This window comes from Salvelinus sp. IW2-2015, unplaced genomic scaffold, assembly GCF_002910315.2.
Source record: "Salvelinus sp. IW2-2015 unplaced genomic scaffold, ASM291031v2 Un_scaffold19, whole genome shotgun sequence".
Taxonomy (NCBI): Eukaryota; Metazoa; Chordata; class Actinopteri; order Salmoniformes; family Salmonidae; genus Salvelinus; species Salvelinus sp. IW2-2015.
The window spans coordinates 816,039-835,408 of record NW_019942505.1 but is presented as its reverse complement, the minus strand read 5'-3'; the positions used below and the strand labels follow the sequence as shown (position 1 = coordinate 835,408).

Below are 19,370 nucleotides of genomic sequence, written 5' to 3'. Positions count from 1 at the left end.
ACCAAAGTACGTTCATCTCTAGGAGACAGAATGTGTCTCCTTCCTGAGTGGTATGACGGCTGCGTGGTCCCATGGTGTTTATACTTGCGTGCTATTGTTTGTACAGATGACGTGGTACCTTCAGGCGTTTGGAAATTGCTCCAAGTGAAACCAGACTTGTGGAGGTCTACAGTTTTTTTTTCTGGGGTCTTGGCTGACTTCTTTTGATTTTCCCATGATGTCAAGCAAAGAGGCAGTGAGTTGGAAGGTAGGCCATGTAGAGGTCCAAAGGTGTACATCAGGTGGAAGCCAGGAGATGCCAAATGTGTTTGTTAATTAACGGTCAATTACTGTGAGACCGGCAGTTATTTGCTTCACAATCACAAAATGTCATGACCGCCACAGCCCTAGATTAGACCCATTTAAAAAAAAAAAAAACATGGTATGTCTAGTACCTGTAAGAAATKAATTATACTTTCACGTTTGGTATCAAACCAAGTGAGAGTGAAAGAACAAGGAAGGAAGAGAGTGACCGTAGTAATTAGTTMATGTTTCTGTCTGTAAGAGTTCGGTCAGGTGGCCTCACTAACATCTGTGTATCTTAGGTGGTCTTGGTGCTGAGGTGGGAGAGCGGGGCAAGTCTCTCTCTCTGGGACAGAGACAGCTGCTGTGTCTGGCCAGGGCTCTGCTGACTGAAGCTAATGTAAGAACCAGCCCGCACCATCATCCATATCGATTACTATCATGGCTTTGACATTCAACCATCTATATAAATTACTAGACAATCTGGACCCTCTCTTTCTAAAATTATCCGCCGCCATTGTTGCAACCCCTATTACTAGTCTGTTCAACCTCTCTTTTGTATCGTCAGAGATTCCTAAAGATTGGAAAGCTGCCCCTCTTCAAAGGGGGTGACTGTCCAAACTGTCCATCCTGCCCTGCCTTTCCAAAGTCTTCGAAAAGCCAAGTTAACAAACAGATCACTGACCATTTTGAATCCCACCGTACCTTCTCCGCTGTGCAATCCGGTTTCCGAGCTGGTCACGGGTGCACCTCAGCCACGTTCAAGGTACTAAACGATATCATAACCGCCATCGATAAAAGACAGTACTGTGCAGCCGTCTTCATCGACCTGGCCAAGGCTTTCGACTCTGTCAATCACCATATTCTTATCGGTGGACTCAACAGCCTTGGTTTCTCAAATGACTGCCTCGCCTGGTTCACCAACTACTTCTCAGATAGAGTTCAGTGTGTCAAATCGGAAGGCCTGTTGTCCAGATCTCTGGCAGTCTCTATGGGGGTACCACAGGGTTCAATTCTCAGGCCTACTCTTTTCTCTGTATATATCAACGATGTCGCTCTTGCTGCGGGTGATTCCTTGATCCACCTCTACGCAGCCGACACCATTCTGTATACATCTGGCCCTTCTTTGGACACTGTGTTAACAAACCTCCAAACGAGCTTCAATGCCATACAACACTCCTTCCGTGGCCTCCAACTGCTCTTAAACGCTAGTAAAACTAAATGCATACTCTTCAACCGATCACCGCCCGCCCGACTAGCATCACTACTCTGGACGGTTCTGACTTAGAATATGTGGACAACTACAAATACCTAGGTGTCTGGCTAGACTGTAAACTCTCCTTCCAGACTCATTAAGCATCTCCAATCCCAAATTAAATCGGCTTCCTATTTCGCAACAAAGCCTCCTTCACTCACGCTGCCAAACATACCCTTGTAAACTGACTATCCTACCGATCCTCGACTTCGGCGATGTCATTTACAAAAATAGCCTCCAACACTCTACTCAGTAAACGGATGCAGTCTATCACAGTGCCATCCGTTTTGTCACCAAAGCCCATATACACCCACCACTGCGACCTGTTGCTCTTGTCGGCTGGCCCTCGCTTCATATCGTCGCCAGAACCACTGGCTCTAGGTCATCTATAAGTTTTGCTAGGTAAAGCTCCGCCTTATCTCAGCTCGCTGGTCACCATAACAAACACCCACTGTAGCACGCTCTCCAGCAGGTATATCTCACTGGTCATCCCCAAAGCCAACACTTCCTTTGGCTGCCTTTCCTTCCAGTTCTCTGCGGCCAATAACTGGAACGAATTGCAAAAATCGCTGAAGTTGGAGACTTATCTCCCTCACTAACTGTAAGCATCAGCTATCTGAGCAGCTCACCGATCGCTGCAGCTGTACACAGCCCATCTGTAAATAGCCCCATCCAACTACCTACCTCATCCCCATATTGTTTTTATTTACTTTTTTTGCTTTTTTGCATACCAGTATTTCTACTTGCACATCATCACCTGCACATCTATCACTCCAGTGTTATTTTGCTAAATTGTAATTACTTCGCTACTATGGCCTATTTATTGCCTTACCTCCTTACTCCATTTGCACACACTGTATATAGATTTTTCTATTGTTATTGACTGTACTTTTGTTTATCCCATGTGTAACTGTGTTGTTTTTTGTCGCACTGCTTTGCTTTATCTTGGCCAGGTCRCAGTTGTAAATGAGAACTTGTTCTCAACTGGCCTACCTGGTTAARTAAAGGTGAAATAAAAAACTATCATGGCTTTATTTCTCAACCATTGTTTCCTCTCTATAGATTCTGTGTATTGACGAAGCTACAGCCAGCGTTGACCAAAAGACTGACAAACTGCTACAACAGACAATCAGAGAGAAGTTTCAAGACAAGACCGTCCTCACCATTGCCCATAGGTAAATTATTCAGTGAACACAACTTTACATAATAATCTTAAGTGCTTTAGTAGACACTTATACCGAATTATACAAAACTTTAGTTTTCATGGTACATTTATAATGTAATTTGATGTCATACATTATTAAACTGACACCTTGATTTTCTCTGTCAACAGGATCAACACCATCTTGGACTCCGACAGGGTGCTGGTGATGCATTCTGGGAAGGTGGTGGAGTTTGACACCCCTGCTGATCTGTGCCAAAGAGAAGACTCTATTTTCTGCAAGCTGGTTGGTGGGAGGGTAGAGTGAGAAGATAAGCTATCAGAGGACTAAAGACAATGGGAAATGTCAATGGGGATCTCTCTCTCTCTCTCTCTGTTTCCCCACAGGAGGCCAGTGGTGGTCGGACTCGGTGGACCAACCAACCACCTGTCCAATGGAGGTGGTAGAAGTTGGCCCTATAATAATTACTGGTCCAGGGTCAGAATTTATTTTTTCATCCCCATAATCATTAAGGTTAGGATTTAGTGTAGGGTAATCTAATACTAGATCTGTGGTTAAGGGCTGAGACTTCTGCCTTGAGGCCCACCGACTGACATTTGACCTCGGAGAGATCTGCAAGGTCTGAATAGTCCAACCCAAGCGAGATTATTCTTTTACTACATTTTAGGAAGCCGGGTTAATTTTATAACCTGRGCGTCGTGGAATTTCTCTGTTTTTTATTCAGGAAACACGTTAATGTGGTACAAAGGAACTGATGTGTCAATAGCACAGAGATAATGAAGGAATGTGGAATAAGTTCTTTAATTGCTTTTGTATTGAAGGGAGTATTTTATAGCGCTATCATGGATTTTGACTGAAAAGTTGTCTTCCTAGAGCAAGTCAGTCATTCACTTTGCAGCATCGTCAATCATTTATGAATGTCTGAGATTCCTCTTGCACCTGGTCTGTTGGCAGTATGACCTTTATAGCGAGAAAAGAGTGCACAATAATGGACATAGTTCACATAGATAAAATGCATGGTTACACACTGTTTGCTGTATGGACGTGTTGCAGACGAATAGACTGAGATAAATAAAGACAATTTAAAGTTACTCTTTTTCTATTTGTTTACCATTCACACAGAGCACATTTGTTTGGAAGCTCCTCACAATGTTGTTACGTCTGATGATTTCAAGCCATTCTGTAGCAGAACTACTGTATATCAGTCATTTGAGAATGTTTCTGTTTTGTAWTACACTGTAAGAGAGAACATCTCAGGGAGAATCGCCTTTACATACAGCGTTTTCACTTGAGGTCAGCACTCTCATGTACAGTAATRTGAAGGTGTAACATGTTCAAAATAAAATGGCTCTAGTGGTTTTACACAGGTCTTGTCACTGTTTTTATTTATTGAGTTTGCTTGAACGTCATTATGATAATCGCCATAATTAGTCAGTTATATTTCTGTTTTACACATCCCATGTTATTGTTTCGTTGAGTTTGGCTTGATCAAAATGTCAGTATGATTACATTGTCCTTAATAGTAATTGGAAGGAGTAGCCCCACCTTAACATTCTTACTATGTAACCATACCTTTATGTCTCATAAATCAATTCTAATCCCTAGATCATTCCACACCTTCATTGTTGTGTCTTATAATKACCATGAGTCATGAATGAACGCCTAGCTGCCCCTCCTTTGAACCAAGACAATTTTTTGGCACACCTCTGCATTTCTTTTCTATTACCAGACCATTTGTTTTCCTCCTGTCTTGGCGTGGAGAATGCTCTGTTTGTTTTTTTCCCTCTATCTCACAGTTCCAGTCTTGAGAGGCCAGGTTTCAGTGATGCCCGTGCCTACCATTGACTGGGGAGGGTGTGTGACAGTGTGCAGCTGGAAAGACATGCCGAATGTGGAACCAGTTTGTCTGCTTTGGGGAGAGAATGCTTTCGCTGACTGAGGCACGGGGTAGGCAGTCCTACAGGAGTAAACGGCAGGGACCGATAACACAGTGTCGCAACTCTCTCACATTGGCAGTTAAACTCTTCAATGGCTGAATAACAAGAACAAACCCAGTCAAAWTTGYCCAATGGAGCCTAAGGTAAGAGTTGTGGTCAACTTTTGCTTAAGTACTCCATCCAGACCATATGGTGCCAAGTACTATTGCTATTGTTTAAGAAGTACACAATGATGTAATCGTTGTAGTAGCTAGACGAGTGTCAAGTTTGCAACAGTATGTGCAGGTTTGTAATGCAAATGTCTACAGTAGCTATTGGCATGGATCATGTTTTAATATGCTGATGTGAAACATTTTATACCTGAAAAAAGATATTAAGGATGCATTTAGAGTAGGAGGAACCATACATTTTGACACTCTGAATTGGCATATTTTTGTACAGTAGTATGTACAGTACAGTACATATTAAAGGTTAAATATTCACATGCATACAGTTTGTCTTGAGTCAAAAGAGAGCTCATAAAATACAACCTGCCATATATGGCAATGGTATATTTGTATATAGGCCTACTACAGCTCTGATTACATCCCTCCTCTCTCCCTTTACACCACTGACACTGACCAAAACGGGTCACCGTCTTCCAGCTGATGGCAAAACTCGAGTCCCACCGCATTATTTCTGCCGCATGCACAAATTCATGATGTTTCTCTTATGAACAGAGTAAGTTAAATATTCTTCAATATTAAAAAAGACCCAAGCTGCTAAAAATAACAATATCGCAAGCCTATCGATACACTTTCCTACTCATTCACAGTGGTGGAAAAAGTACCCAATTGTTATACTTGAACAAAAGTAATGATACCTGAATAAAAAATGACTCAAGTAAAAGTGAAAGTAACCCACTAAAATACTACTTGAGTAAAAGTCTAAAAGTATTTGGTTTTAAATATACTTAATTATCAAAAGTAAATGTAATTGCTAAAATATACTTAAGTATCAAAAGTAAAAGTATAAATAATTTCAAATTCCTCATGTTACGGATATTCAGGGCCACGCTCCAACACTCAGATATATAATTTACAAACGAAGCATGTGTTTAGTGAGTCCGCCACATCAGAGGAAGTAGGGATGACCGGGGATGTTCTTTTGATAAGTGTGTGAATTAGACAATTTTCTGTCCTGCTAAGCATTCAAAATGTAATGAGTACTTTTGGGTGTCAGGGAAATGTATGGAGTAAAAAGTACATCATTTTCTTTAGGAATGTAGTGAAGTAAAAGTGAAAGTTGTCAAAAATATAAATAGTAAAGTAAAGTACAGATACCCCCAAAAAATACTTAAGTAGTATTTTCAAGTATTTTTGCTTTAGTACTTTACACCAGTGCTCATTCATTACTACTGCAGTGCTTGTTGTAATGCTGAGTGGAAATAGGAAGAATGCACATTTTATGGTTTATAAAAGTGTTGAATACAAAGCTTTGACCAGTGCTGAGTAAGAACTTAAACAGGAACACACTCATAAAAATTCATTGACAGTCTCCATGGTTTAAAACGTTTTTAAATCTGACAGTTTCAACTTTGCTGTAGTTTTCTTTTATGCCTGCTAAATTACTGCAGACATGGTAATCTGAGCCCTCGGATTGGTACACTGGATATATGGTACACTGGATATATAGTACCTGGCTCTCCGGGCCCATTGGGAAGGCAGAGTTGTACCTTCAGACACATTAAATGGTTCAAAATCGCAACAGTTCTCCTGCCAGGCAGCTGAATCGGGTACACCTACCATCAACAGCCCGAGACAAATATAAAAATCGATCAACCAGTTGGTGTCCACTGCTCGAGAACGTCTCTCCGTGGGCTGATATTTCTTCCGGGGGAGCTGCGCAGCAGTCTCGGGGCTGGGAGCGCGCAGTCTAGAGGGAACATTGCTGACCAGGTGAATCCAGCTGAAAGCTATGATCCCTTATTGATGTCACTTGGTAAATCCACGTCAATCAGGGTAGATGAAGGGAAGGAGACCGGTTAAAGAATCATTTTTAAACCTTGAGACAATTGAGACATTTATGTGTGCCATTCAGAGGGTGAATGGTCAAGACAAAACATTTAAGTGCCATTGAACGGGCTATGGTAGTAGGTGCCAGGCGCACTRAATTGTGTCAAGAACAACTCAAATCAAATTGTATTTGTCACACGAGTCAAATACAACAGGTGTAGACCTTACAGTGAAATGCTTACTTACAAGACCTTAACCAACATTGCAGTTTTAAGAAAATACCTAAACAAAAAGTAAGAGATAAGAATAACAAATAATTAAAGAGCAGCAGTAAATAACAATAGCGGGGGTATATGCAGGGGGTACCGGTACAGAGTCAATGTGTGGGGGCACCGGTGTCGAGGTAATTGAGGTATTATGTACATGTAGGTAGAGTTATTAAAGTGACTATGCATAGATAATAACAGAGAGTAGCAGCAGCTTAGAAGGGGGAGGGGGTGCAATGCAAATAGTCWGGGTAGCCATTTGATTAGCCATTCAGGAGTCTTATGGCTTGGGGGTAGAAGCTGTTTAGAAGCCTCTTGGACCTAAACTTGGCGCTCCGGTACCGTTTGCTGTGCGTTGACAGAGAGAACAGTCTAACTGTCACRACTTCTGATGACTTCCCTGCCACCAGTTACGCACCCCTTACACTAACAGAGAGAACAGTCCAGGGTGGCTGGAGTCTTTGAAATCACCTTACCACCTGGTAAGRTCCCTGACCTCCTCCCTATAGGCTGTCTCATCGTTGTCGGTGATCAGGCCTACCACTGTTGTGTCATCAGCAAACTTAATGATGGTGTTGGAGTCGTGCCTGGCTGTGCAGTCATGAGTGAACAGGGAGTACAGGAGGGGACTGAGGTGGCACCCCTGAGGGGCCCCCGTGTTGAAGGCGGATGTGGCGGATGTGTTGTTACCTACCCTTACCACCTGGGGGCGGCCCATCAGGAAGTACAGGATCCAGTTGCAGAGGGAGGTGTTTAGTCCCAGGGTCSTTAGCTTAGTGATGAGCTTTGAGGGCACTATGGTGTTGAACGCTGAGCTGTAGTCAATGAATAGCATTTTCACATAGGTGTTCCTTTTGTCCAGGTGTGAAAGGGCAGTGTGGAGTGCAATAGAGATTGCATCATCTGTGGATCTGTTGGTGCAGTATGCAAATTGTGGGTTTCTGGGATAATGGTGTTGTGAGCCATGACTAGCCTTTCAAAGCATTTCATGGCTACAGACGTTAGTGCTAAGGGTCGGTAGTCATTTAGGCAGGTTGCCTTAGTGTTCTTGGGCACAGGGACTATGGTGGTCTGCTTGAAACATGTTGGTATTACAGACTCAGACAGGGAGAGGTTGAAAATGTCAGTGAAGACACTTGCCAGTTGGTCAGCTCATGCTCGGAGAACACGTCCTGGCAATCCGTCTGGCCCTGCGGCCTTGTGAATGTTGACCTGTTTAAAGGTCTTACTCACATCTGCTGCGGAGAGCATGATCACACAGTTGTCCGGAACAGCTGATGCTCTTTTGCATGTTTCAGTGTTACTTACCTCGAAGCGAACATAGAAGTWATTTAGYTCGTCTGGTAGGCTATYGTGTCACTGGGCAGCTCTCAGCTGTGCTTCTCTTTGTATTCTGTAATAGTTTGCAAGCCCTGCCACATCCGACGAGTGTCGGAGCCGGTGTAGTACGATTCGATCTTAGTCCTGTATTGATGCTTTGCCTGTTTGATTGTTCGTCRGAGGGCATAGCGGGATTTCTTATAAGTTTCTGTGTTAAGAGTCCCGCTCCTTGAAAGCGGCAGCTCTAYCCTTTAGCTCAGCGCGAATGTTGACTGTAATCCATGGCTTATGGTTGGGGTATGTACGTACAGTCACTGTGGGGATGAAGACCACGATGCACTGATTGATAAAGCCAGTGAGTGTGGTGTACTCCTCAATGCCATCGGAAGAATCCCGGAACATATTCCAGTCTGTGCTAGCAAAACAATCCTGTAGTTTAGCATCTGCTTCATCTGACCACTTTTTTATAGGCCAAGTCACTGGTGCTTCCTGCTTGAATTTTTGCTTGTAAGCAGGAATCAGAAGGATATAATTATGGTCAGATTTGCCAAATGGAGGGCGAGGGAGAGCTTTGACCGCGTCTCTGTGTGTGGAGTATAGGTGGTCTAGAATTKTTTCCCCTCTGGTTGCACATGTAACATGCTGATAGAAATGAGGTAAAACTGATTTAAGTTTCCTGCTGGGTTTTTCACACTCAACAGTTTCCTGTGTGTATCAAGAATGGTCCACCACCCAAAGGACATCCAGCCAACTTGACACAACCGTGGGAAGCATTGGAGTCAACATGGGCCAACATCCCTGTGGAACGCTTTCGACACCTTGTAGAGTCCATGCCCCGACCAATTGAGGCTGTTCTGAGGGCAAAAGGGGAGGGGGGGTCCATTAGGTGTTCCTAATGTTTGGTATACTCAGTGTAGTTTAGTAAATCTGAGTGATTAATATTTTTACATATTCATATTTTGGAGGTATTTGATGATKATGATGAARTAAATTATGATTATTGTGATCATTGTGGAATTGGTAGCAAAGCACACAAGTTATTGCTCATAGAGCAGCAGTCTCACTAAGCATGTGACACAAATCACTTACACAATTTATACTGTTTACAAATAACTTAATTTGAGCCCCTGCCACAGCAAGCTTTTCATAATAGAAAGTGGTGGGTGTGGTCACTTCTGAGTGTACACCCGACTATAGTGCACTTGTCTCTATTTCCCTGGACAAACTTGTTCCTGTTGTTCCCTCCATCTCCCAAGGCCACACCTCAAATACCTCAAAGGTGCAGCTACCTGGGTGTCAACCATGTAAACAGGTTACCCCTCCATAGTCCCTCTTTAGTTGTGGTGAAACCAAGCTGAGAATTTATTTTCAATAGATTTTTTCCTCCTCAACAGGTTTAAACAGAAGAGCGTTTCATTAAAGGCTGCTGTGAAAACATCAGRAGAATCATGGTATGTGAGATCATTCATCCATTAGCCACAATAATGGTAATAACAAGCATAATCCAACACAATAAGCTAAGCAAAAGGAAATTTACTTTTTKAAAAWTACCTATGCCCCAACATTGCTTTCTGGAAGTGAATTCCATTWAAAAAATCTATAAAAAAATTATTGTAAATAAAAATTTTAAGTTCATTGTTGAAATTCTATTTGATGTTTGGGTTWTTGAAACATGACCAATGCTGATGCTACACACCTACCTTTGTATATCTGCTTTTAGCCTGGTCACCGTAGGGGAAGGAGCCTCTCTGAGGGGCTGATGCTGGAGGAATCAGAAAAAGGAGGATTGGTCATCTCCAGCGTTATCGGTGGCTCTTCTGGCAATCACGGGCTCAAAGAAGGTATGAGTCTCTTATTTAATGTATACACTTTTTGTTGCGGTACTTACATTTCTTGCTCTGGATAAGAGCGTCTGCTAAATGACTTAAATGTAAATGTAAATTTCTTTGAGAAAATGTAAAATTTCACATTTTGGATTGTTGTCTGAATTTTGTGGAACAGTAAAATACAGTGTAACAGTGAAGATCTTTTTTTTTCAGGAGATGAAATTGTGGGTGCCACAATCAACTTTGACCAACTTTCGAAAGACGATGTGTTGAAAATACTGAAGCTGATGGATGATAATGGATTTGATGAGAAGGTTCAAGTTCTGACGAAAAATAATTTGAGCAAGAGTATGGGGACCTTGGACAGCATCAAAGCACCAGATGAGGTTTGTGGAATATAGTTAGTAAATAGAATAAGCAGGGGGGGAAATTATTTCAGAAGGTTGCTGGATAAAATATGTTGTTTGTTAAAGGGTCAGTTTGAGATGTTGGCAATGAAGCCCTTTATTTACTTCCCCAGAGTCAGATAACCTTGTGGATACCATTTTTATGTCTCTGCGTGTAGTTTGAAGGAAGTTGCTAACTAGCATTAGCGCAATGACTGAAAGCTAGCATGCTAGCTGTTCCTGTAGAATTTCCAGTCATTGCGCTAATGCTAGTTAGCATTGGCCCAGTAAAATTACCTCCAACTTCCTTCATACTGGAGGCAAAGACATAACATTTTTATCCACGAGTTCATCTGACTCTGGGGAGGTCGATAAAGGGCTTCATTGCCAACATCTCGAACTGTCCCTTTAAAGGATTGGTTTCTCTTCACAGATGCTGAAGGATTCATATAATAGACTCTACAATGCCAAAATAAATAGGTTCATGACGGATGACAGCCCTGGACAACCTGCAGGTGCTGGGGAAAGAGGCTCCCATAATGGACAGGTGAAGGGCAAGGGACCGGGACCTCTCTGGGACAAGCCTAAAGTGAAAGGTGACCTCAAACTCCCTGTCCTCACCACGGATAACCCAGTTGTGGAGACACCCAAAGTAGATGCTCCTACCTATCTAGAGTCTCCAGACCTCAAATTCTCTGCTCCAAAGTTAAAGGTGCCTGAACTTGATGTCAAAGGTATCTGATGCTCGCGGTGGAGAACTTTCATTGCCTAATGCCAACATTAGTACATCAGATCTCTCCCTGCCTCATTTAAATGGGTCACTAAACATTGATGCTCCATCAGTTAACCTGGAAAGGCCATATCTTGAAACTGATATAGATGCTATCGATGTTCTAGAATTTGATATGTCTTTGCCYGAAGTTGAGCTCAAATGCCCTGATCTTGACCTGAAAGTTATAGATCCACTTCCCAAAGTTGTAGGAGATATCAATGTCCTGGAAGCAGAGCTCAATCTACCAGAGGAGGTTGTCACTGGACCTACTTTAAATATCAACACCCCAAAGTTTGATATTGAAAGAGGCAAAAAATTCTAAATGCCCAAATTTAAGATGCCTGACTTGGGYCTCTCTGGACCCAGAGTAAATGTGCCCAGCCTTGAGGTTGATACACCAAATATGAGGATCCCAGATAAAGATATGCTTGGAGTTAATCTCAAAGGTCCCCAACGAGACCTACAAACACCAGATGTTAATCTCAATGGTCCTAATCTAGATCTGCAAGCCCCAGATGTCAGCATGATGAATATGCCTTCAAGTAAAATCAGAGTCTGGTCCTCCAAGAAACTGAAAAACCCCAACCTTGATGTGGATGATCCCTCTGGTTATTTTGAATTGCCTAAGGTTAGGCTCTCTCGCACAGTACCAAAAGGACCAGATTTAGACATTGATGCAGTTTTAAAGACACCAAACATGCATCTTAAAACCTCTTTGATTGGTGCTCCTGACATGAATGACCCTGATCTAGATTTACCTTCAGTGGACCTTAAAGGTTCCAAAATAGATCTAGAGTTACCAGATGCAAACATTGGTATCCCATCTGGGAAGATCAACACAMCAAGTCTTGGTATGCCTGACTTTGATATATCTGGACCAACAGTTAGAACTCCAGACCTGGACCTCTCAGCGGCTGAGATGTGTCTATTAGACGTCCGTCTGCCTGACCTCAGTACTCCAGATATTGACATACCCTCAGGTAAATTCAAACTACAGAAACAACATGCAGAACTCAAAGCTCCTGATTTCAATGTGGATGCCTCCTCTGGTAAACTGAAGATGCCCAAATTTGGCTTCTCTGGCCTAAAAAGACCAGATCTGGGMATTTATGCTGATGTAAAAACACCAAAGGTAAGTCTCAAAGCTCCCAAGATAAAAGGTGGGCTTGATGCACCTGACTTGAATTTACCCAAAGTCGACCTGAAAGCACCTAAATTAGATGTAAACACTCCAGATATTGACATTGATGCAAAAATTCAAAATGCCAGAGTTTAAGATGCCTAAATTTGCCCTTTCAGACCCTAAAGGACCAGACGTTGGCATTGATGAAGACTTGGATGGACCAGATCTGAGCTTATCATCTTCCAAATTAAAACGACCAGACTTGGATGTTGGTAGCCCATCTGGAAAATTAAAGATGCCAAGTTTTAAAATGCCAGACTTTGGCTTCTCAGGGCCAGATGTTCAAGGGCCTGACTTTGAGGTAAAAAATCCAGACTTGGATCTTTCAGCCCCCAAGTTTAAAGGGGGAATTAGTCCCCCAGATTTGGATCTGCAGAATGTAACCCTCTAAAGGCGCCCAAATTAGACCTCAGTGCACCAGATGTCAACTTTAATATGCCCTCGGGTAAAGTCAAAGTACCTCATTGAAGAAACCAAAGGTTTATCTGAATGCTCCTGATCTGGACAATATTGGCCCCTTTGGTAAACTGAAAATGCCCAAATTTGGGCTGTCTGGTAAATGCCAAATCTCCCAAATTAAATCTTAAAGCTCCAAAGATGAAGGGGGAATTGATTTTCCAGACCTGAATTTCCCAGATGCTGACCTCAAAGCCCTAAACTAGATTGAATGCTCCAGATCTAACATCAATGCACCCTCAGGGAAATTCAAGATGCCTAAATTTGGGCTGTCTGGTACAATGCCAAAATCTCCCAAATTAAATCTTAAAGCTCCAAAGATGAAGGGGGGAATTGATTTTCCAGACCTGAATTTCCCAGATGCTGACCTCAAAGCCCCTAAACTAGATGTGAATGCTCCAGATCTGACATCAATGCACCCTCAGGGAAATTCAAGATGCCTAAATTTGGGCTGTCTGGTACGATGCCAAATCTCCCAAATTAAATCTTAAAGCTCCAAAGATGAAGGGGGAATTGATTTTCCAGACCTGAATTTACCAGATGCTGACCTCAAAGCCCCTAAACTAGATGTGAATGCTCCAGATCTCGACATCAATGCACCCTCAGGGAAATTCAATATGCCTAAATTTGGGCTGTCTGGTACGATGCCAAAATCTCCCAAATTAAATCTTAAAGCTCCAAAGATGAAGGGGGGAATTGATTTTCCAGACCTGAATTTACCAGATGCTGACCTCAAAGCCCCTAAACTAGATGTGAATGCTCCAGATCTTGAAATCAATGCCACCTCAGGGAAATTCAGATGCCTAAATTTGGGCTGTCTGGTACAATGCCAAAATCTCCCAAATTAAATGTAAGCTCCAAAGATGAAGGGGGGAATTGATTTCCAGATCTGAATTTCCCAGATGCTGACTCAAAGCCTAAACTAGATGTGAATGCTCCAGATCTCGACATCAATGCACCCTCAGGGAATTCAAGTGCCTAAATTTGGGCTGTCTGGTACAATGCCAAAATCTCCAAATTAAATGTTAAAGCTCCAAAGATGAAGGGGGAATTGATTTTCCAGATCTGAATTTCCCAGATGCTGACTCAAAGCCCCTAAACTAGATGTGAATGCTCCAGATCTCGACATCAATGCACCCTCAGGGAAATTCAAGATGCCTAAATTTGGGCTGTCTGGTACAATGCAAAATCTCCCAAATTAAAATCTTAAAGCTCCAAAGATGAAGGGGGGGAATTGATTTTCCAGACCTGAATTTCCCAGATGCTGACCTCAAGCCCTAAACTAGATGTGAATGCTCCGATCTCGACATCAATGCACCCTCAGGGAAATTCAATATGCCTAAATTTGGGCTGTCTGGTACGAATGCCAAAATCTCCCAAATTAAATCTTAAAGCTCCAAAGAATGAGGGGGGAATTGATTTTCCAGACCTGAATTTCCCAGATGCTGACCTCAAAGCCCCTAAACTAGATGTGAATGCTCCAGATCTCGACATCAATGCACCCTCAGGGAAATTCAAGAATGCCTAAATTTGGGCTGCTGGTACGATGCCAAAATCTCCCAATTAAATCTTAAAGCTCCAAAGATGAAGGGGGGAATTGATTTTCCAGACCTGAATTTACCAGATGCTGACCCAAAGCCCCTAAACTAGATGTGAATGCTCCAGATCTTGACATCAATGCACCCTCAGGGAATTCAAGATGCCTAAATTTGGGCTGTCTGGTACAATGCCAAAATCTCCCAAATTAAATGTTAAAGCTCCAAAGATGAAGGGGGGAATTGATTTTTCCAGACCTGAATTTCCCAGATGCTGACCTCAAAGCCCCTAAACTAGATGTGAATGCTCCAGATCTTGACATCAATGCACCCTCAGGGAAATTCAAGATGCCTAAATTCAGAGGCCTAAAGGGACCAGATGTTGACATTAATGGCACTATAGAGGGACCAGATCTGAACTTGTCATCTCCCAAACTCAAGGGTCCCAAAGCAGACCTAAACATTCCAGACACTGATATTGACAGTCCATCAGGAAAACTCAAAATGCCAACTTTCAAGATGCCAGATTTAGGATTCTCTGGACCAAAAGTTAAGGGGCMTTACTTAGATCTTTCAGCCCCCAAGTTTAAAGGGGGAATTAGTCCCCCAGATCTGGATCTGCCAGATGTAGACCTCAAAGGCCCCAAATTAGACATCAATGCACCAGATGTCAACTTTAATATGCCCTCCGGTAAAGTCAAAGTACCTACATTGAAGAAACCAAAGGTTGATCTGAGTGCTCCTGATCTGGACATTGATGGCCCCTCTGGTAAACTGAAAATGCCCAAATTTGGGCTGTCTGGTAAAATGCCAAAATCCACAAAACTGAATCTCAAAGCCCCAAAGATAAAGGGGGGAATTGATTCCCCAGATTTTAATTTACCAGATGCTGACCTCAAAGCCCCTAAACTAGATGTGAATACCCCAGATATTGACATAAATGCACCTTCTGGGAAATTAAAAATGCCCAAATTTAAAATGCCTAAATTCAGGGGACTAAAGAGACCAGATGTTGACATTGATGGAGACTTAGAGGGCCCAGATATAGATATCAATGCCCCCACAGCTAACCTCAAAGGTCCCAAAACAGGTCTAAAAATGCCTGATTTCAGACTATCTGGCCCAAATGTAGATTATGACTTACCCAATATTGACCTCTCAGCCCCAAAGCTAAAAGGGGGAATCAGTCCCCCAGATTTGAGACTACCTAAGGGTCATCTCAGAGGGCACCAACTAGACCTCAATGCTCCAGATATGCCCTCAGGTAGATTCAGAGTTCCAACCATAGAGAGGCCAAATGATAGCATCAAAGCCCCTGATTTTGACATCAACACTCCTTCATTCAAAATGCCCAAAATGCCTACATTTGTGTTGCCTAGTCCAAAAAGACCAGATCATGACATCAGTGCTGACATAGGTTTTAAATTGTCAAAGATGAAAGGTGGGATTGGTTCACCACACCTGGACCTACCTACAGTTGACCTAGAAGCCCCTAAGATAGATGTAGACACTCCAGATATGAACATTGATTCACCCTCTGGGAAATTCAAAATGCCCCAACTCAAAATGCCTAAATTCAGCCTTTCTGGCTTGAAAGGTCCAGATCCTGGAATAGATGTAGACATTGATGGACCGGACCTAAGCTTGTCAGCCCCGAAAGTAAACACAGGGATCGGTAGTCCAGATTTAGACATAAATGTTCCCTCTGGTAACCTCAAAGGCCCCCAAGCTGATCTCAATTTGCCAGACAGTGACATTGCTATACAATCTGAAAAATTCAAACTGMCATCCTTTAAATTGCCTCAGTTTGGAAGTCCCAATCTAAGGGCAGGTACAGATATGGACTTTATGAAAAGAAATGACATTTCTCCTCCAAAGGCTAAAGTGAATCTAAAAGCACCAGACTTGAAAGTTAGTCACCCAGATGTCAGCCTGAGCATACCCAAAGCTGATATCAGAAGCCCGGAATACAAAGTGTCATCTCATAGTAAACGCAGGTCTGATATCCCAGGTGGAGCGCATATAAAAGTGCAAGCAGAAGACATAAATGCAGAAGTGACACTGCCACACACTGATAGGAAGTCTAGGAAGGTCAAAGAAAGGGCCAGTTATCCCATTGCAGACATTGATTTGCCAAAAGTTGAGTATGAAGTGTCTGGTTTGGAACTGAGAGGTTCAGACCTTAATGATTCCACAGGGAAATTCAAAATGTCCAAATCCAAGACTTCTAAATTGGGCAGTCATACAAGAATACCAGACCTTGATATAGACTCAAGTCTTGCCAGTATTAACGCTTCAGTCCCTAAACTCCCACCCCCAAGGTATGGAGTAGAGGTTTCACAGCCAGACTTACATTTGAGTAGAACTGACCTCAAGGGCAATAAACATCATATGAAAGCCCCAGCTGGTGAAACTGGCAGAACAAAAAGGAGAAGTCCAAAACAGTCTGAAATTGGAACGTCCACGCCAAATTTTACTCATGGTTCAAACCGCAAAATGTCTGAAGATCAAGAAGGATATTTTGTCACTGTATTTCCCAAACATCTCAAAGGGGATGTACCAGACGGAACCGGGAGGCCGAAAAATCATCACAAGGAAGAGTCAAACCGTAGATCTCATACACTCAGAAGTCTCGACTTCAGTGCATCAAATATGGACCTTGAAGTTCCAGAAGATGAGAACTTAAAAGGGTCAACATTCTGGCTTTCAAAGCTTATATAGCATTCAGACAACTGACTAAATGTCATTTTAGGCTGGTTTGAATCACAATCTTCTGTTGAAACATAATGCAGAAAACGTCTGTTACATATAAAACAAGCAKCAGATTATTTGCACTTATTTGTACTTTTTTATGTAAATTGATTGGTATTTGTTATGAACATGTTGAAAACTAATGTGTAAAGCTTTCTTTTGTCAAGTGATTAAAAAAATGTATGAAAGGTTTGTTATGTTCTGCTGATAAGCTATTCGAATGGTATTTTTACTCTACACTTGCTACATTGTAATAAAATTTAATGGGATTTAGTAACTTTTATAAATCTTTGTTTTATCTTTCTTTACATAAATTCAACAAAATTATTAATTCAAAACAACTTCAAAATTCATTAGCCTAGGCTTCATTATTCTGACCCAATTCTAACAGTAGGCTTTATCAATCAAATGTATTTATAAAGCCCTTCTTACTGTCAGCTGATGTCACAAAGTGCTGTACAGAAACCCAGCCTAAAACCCCAAATAACAAGCAATGCTTATTTCCCTTAMTTTTGAACATTGAAATAACGTTAGGAAAATTCAATATTTCAAGCTGAGAATTCAAAAGAATTTAATTMAACTGCTATTTTTGTATAAATATTTGTTTAAAAACAATTATWGTATCGCTTCATCTATTAGAAATGTTCACCTCCGCACCGCTAGGTGGCAGTCTTATGACTCTTGCCTTTACGCAACATAAACGTCATCGGTATGCGACAACATACCGGCACCGCCGCACGACTTTTCTTATTTGGAAACGGAAATATCTAGAAAATGCATGTTTGTTTCAAAATATGATATCTTTAAGATGGCTTTGAAGAAATCGCACGTATTTGGTTGGCTAAATTAGGTTTACAGAAATGTTCAGTATATCAGTTACAGTGTGGTCGAGGCATTTCTAAAAGGGTGAGCGTTAAGCTAGGCTAATGCTAACTTAGCTATCTGTCACTTTATTGACGATATATAAAAGATGTAAGTGGCTGAAATTACTGCTGGCACATATAAAAGCTCATTGTCAGATGTCCTTTTTTAGTTGCTTCATCTTTTCTCTGGAGATGAACGCTCTAACCTCAAAATTTAGCATGCCCTTCCAATCTCATGGACCACGCAAGAGCAAGGGTCTGATTTTTCCTTCACTGCCTTTTAATCATGCACTATGGATGATTGAATGATTGTGTGATTTGAAGAAGCTAGTTCTATACAGATGCATGTAGACTGTAAGACCCTGTCCAGACACAAAAATAGTATTCTCCTATTCTTGAATGCAACGTTGGTCTGTCATTTTCAGAGCATTAATTTCCCAACTAGGTCAGATGTAAGAAAGCTAATGATGACTTGTGGTCTCTTTCCAGAGGCCCCCTCCTCCATCAGACTCCAGTCTTCCTGTGTTGAGGTGTGATGCTGCCGTCCCTGTACACCTGAGCCCAGTACAGACATGGGTGGAGACGTTGGAGAGGCGGGACAGTAAACAGTTAGGTCTGTTTTGATAGTGGATGTGTAAGTATCAGTTCTGTGGACATCCTAGCTGAGGATGGAGTCTTTGATATTTTACAGGGGCGAAGAGCTTCCTGAGAACATCCTTCAGGCCACAGAGCTTGAAGACTGAATGTCATTCCAGCCATAGGTAAGTTGACAGTAATTTAGAAAATGACTTGGACTTTAAGTCTTGAGACATGGCTTGTGTGTATGTGTGCCATTCAGAGGGTGAATGGGCAAGACAAAGGATGTGAGTGCCTTTGAACTGGGTATGGTAGTAGGTGCCAGGCGCACCTGTTTATGTCAAGAACTGCTACGCTCCTGGGTTTTTCATGCTCAACAGTTTCCCGTGTGTATCAAGAATGATCCACCACCCAAAGGACATCTAGCCAGCCCGACTTCAACTGTGTGAAGCATTGGAGTCAACAGTGGCCAGCATCCCTGTGGAATGCTTGACACCTTGTAGAGTCCATGCCCCAACGAATTGAGGCTGTTCTGAGGGCAACTCAATATTAGGAAGGTGTTCTTAATATTTCGTACACTCAGTGTATAATTGACCTAGGGGCAACATTGTGTTACAGTTTACATGGTACTATGTAACATATTTACTGTTACTACACAGGTGAGGGCAAATTAATGTAAAGTTAAAATGTTTCCTGATAACTTTTCTTCCACAGGCCTGAATGTTCATAGCATGCTCAAACACGAGGTCCTGGTCCTCACCCTGGAAGCAGTGAAGTTTCTGGAAAACAAGCTGCTTTGGCACGA

At 42.1% G+C, this 19,370-nt stretch overlaps 2 protein-coding genes and 1 long non-coding RNA gene across 6 annotated transcripts in view; all 3 read left to right on the top strand.

Moving 5' to 3' along the window:
• Window positions 1-4,066, top strand: part of LOC112068016 (ATP-binding cassette sub-family C member 10) — a 24,451-nt gene extending 20,385 nt beyond the window's left edge. Inside the window, exons 20-23 of one of the 3 annotated variants that reach the window (XM_070437994.1) lie at window positions 585-682; window positions 851-1,048; window positions 2,600-2,712; window positions 2,871-4,066. In XM_070437994.1, the coding sequence (XP_070294095.1) occupies window positions 585-682; window positions 851-1,048; window positions 2,600-2,712; window positions 2,871-3,006 (545 nt within the window). In that variant the 3' untranslated portion in view covers window positions 3,007-4,066. Of the gene's footprint in view, window positions 1-584; window positions 683-850; window positions 1,049-2,599; window positions 2,713-2,870 lie in introns of those variants that run through there. The other 2 variants (XM_024135005.1, XM_024135006.2) reach the window with 2 other exon arrangements.
• Window positions 4,067-4,440: 374 nt separating this feature from the next.
• On the top strand, window positions 4,441-17,413 carry LOC112068022 (uncharacterized). Its single transcript, XM_024135019.2, has 6 exons — window positions 4,441-4,780; window positions 9,612-9,668; window positions 9,938-10,058; window positions 10,257-10,429; window positions 10,863-11,025; window positions 12,501-17,413. The coding sequence occupies exons 2-6, from the start codon at window positions 9,666-9,668 to the stop codon at window positions 12,773-12,775; spliced, it is 735 nt and encodes a 244-aa protein (XP_023990787.1). The 5' UTR covers window positions 4,441-4,780; window positions 9,612-9,665; the 3' UTR covers window positions 12,776-17,413.
• Window positions 17,414-18,305: 892 nt separating this feature from the next.
• LOC112068025 (uncharacterized) lies at window positions 18,306-19,364 on the top strand. 2 transcript variants are annotated; one of them, XR_011475084.1, is made up of 3 exons: window positions 18,306-18,343; window positions 18,479-18,750; window positions 19,280-19,364. It is a non-coding gene; the product is annotated as an uncharacterized lncRNA (long non-coding RNA). The 2 variants fall into 2 exon arrangements; XR_011475085.1 differs by lacking the exon at window positions 18,306-18,343 and having other exon boundaries at window positions 18,350-18,602; window positions 18,681-18,750.
• Window positions 19,365-19,370: the final 6 nt, after the last annotated feature.

Coding starts and splice junctions, on each gene's coding strand:
- LOC112068022 (XM_024135019.2), top strand. Junction 10,430..10,862: donor GCATCAAAGCACCAGATGAG/GTTTGTGGAATA, acceptor TTCTCTTCACAG/ATGCTGAAGGATTCATATAA. Junction 11,026..12,500: donor GGACAAGCCTAAAGTGAAAG/GTGACCTCAAAC, acceptor TTGCCCTTTCAG/ACCCTAAAGGACCAGACGTT.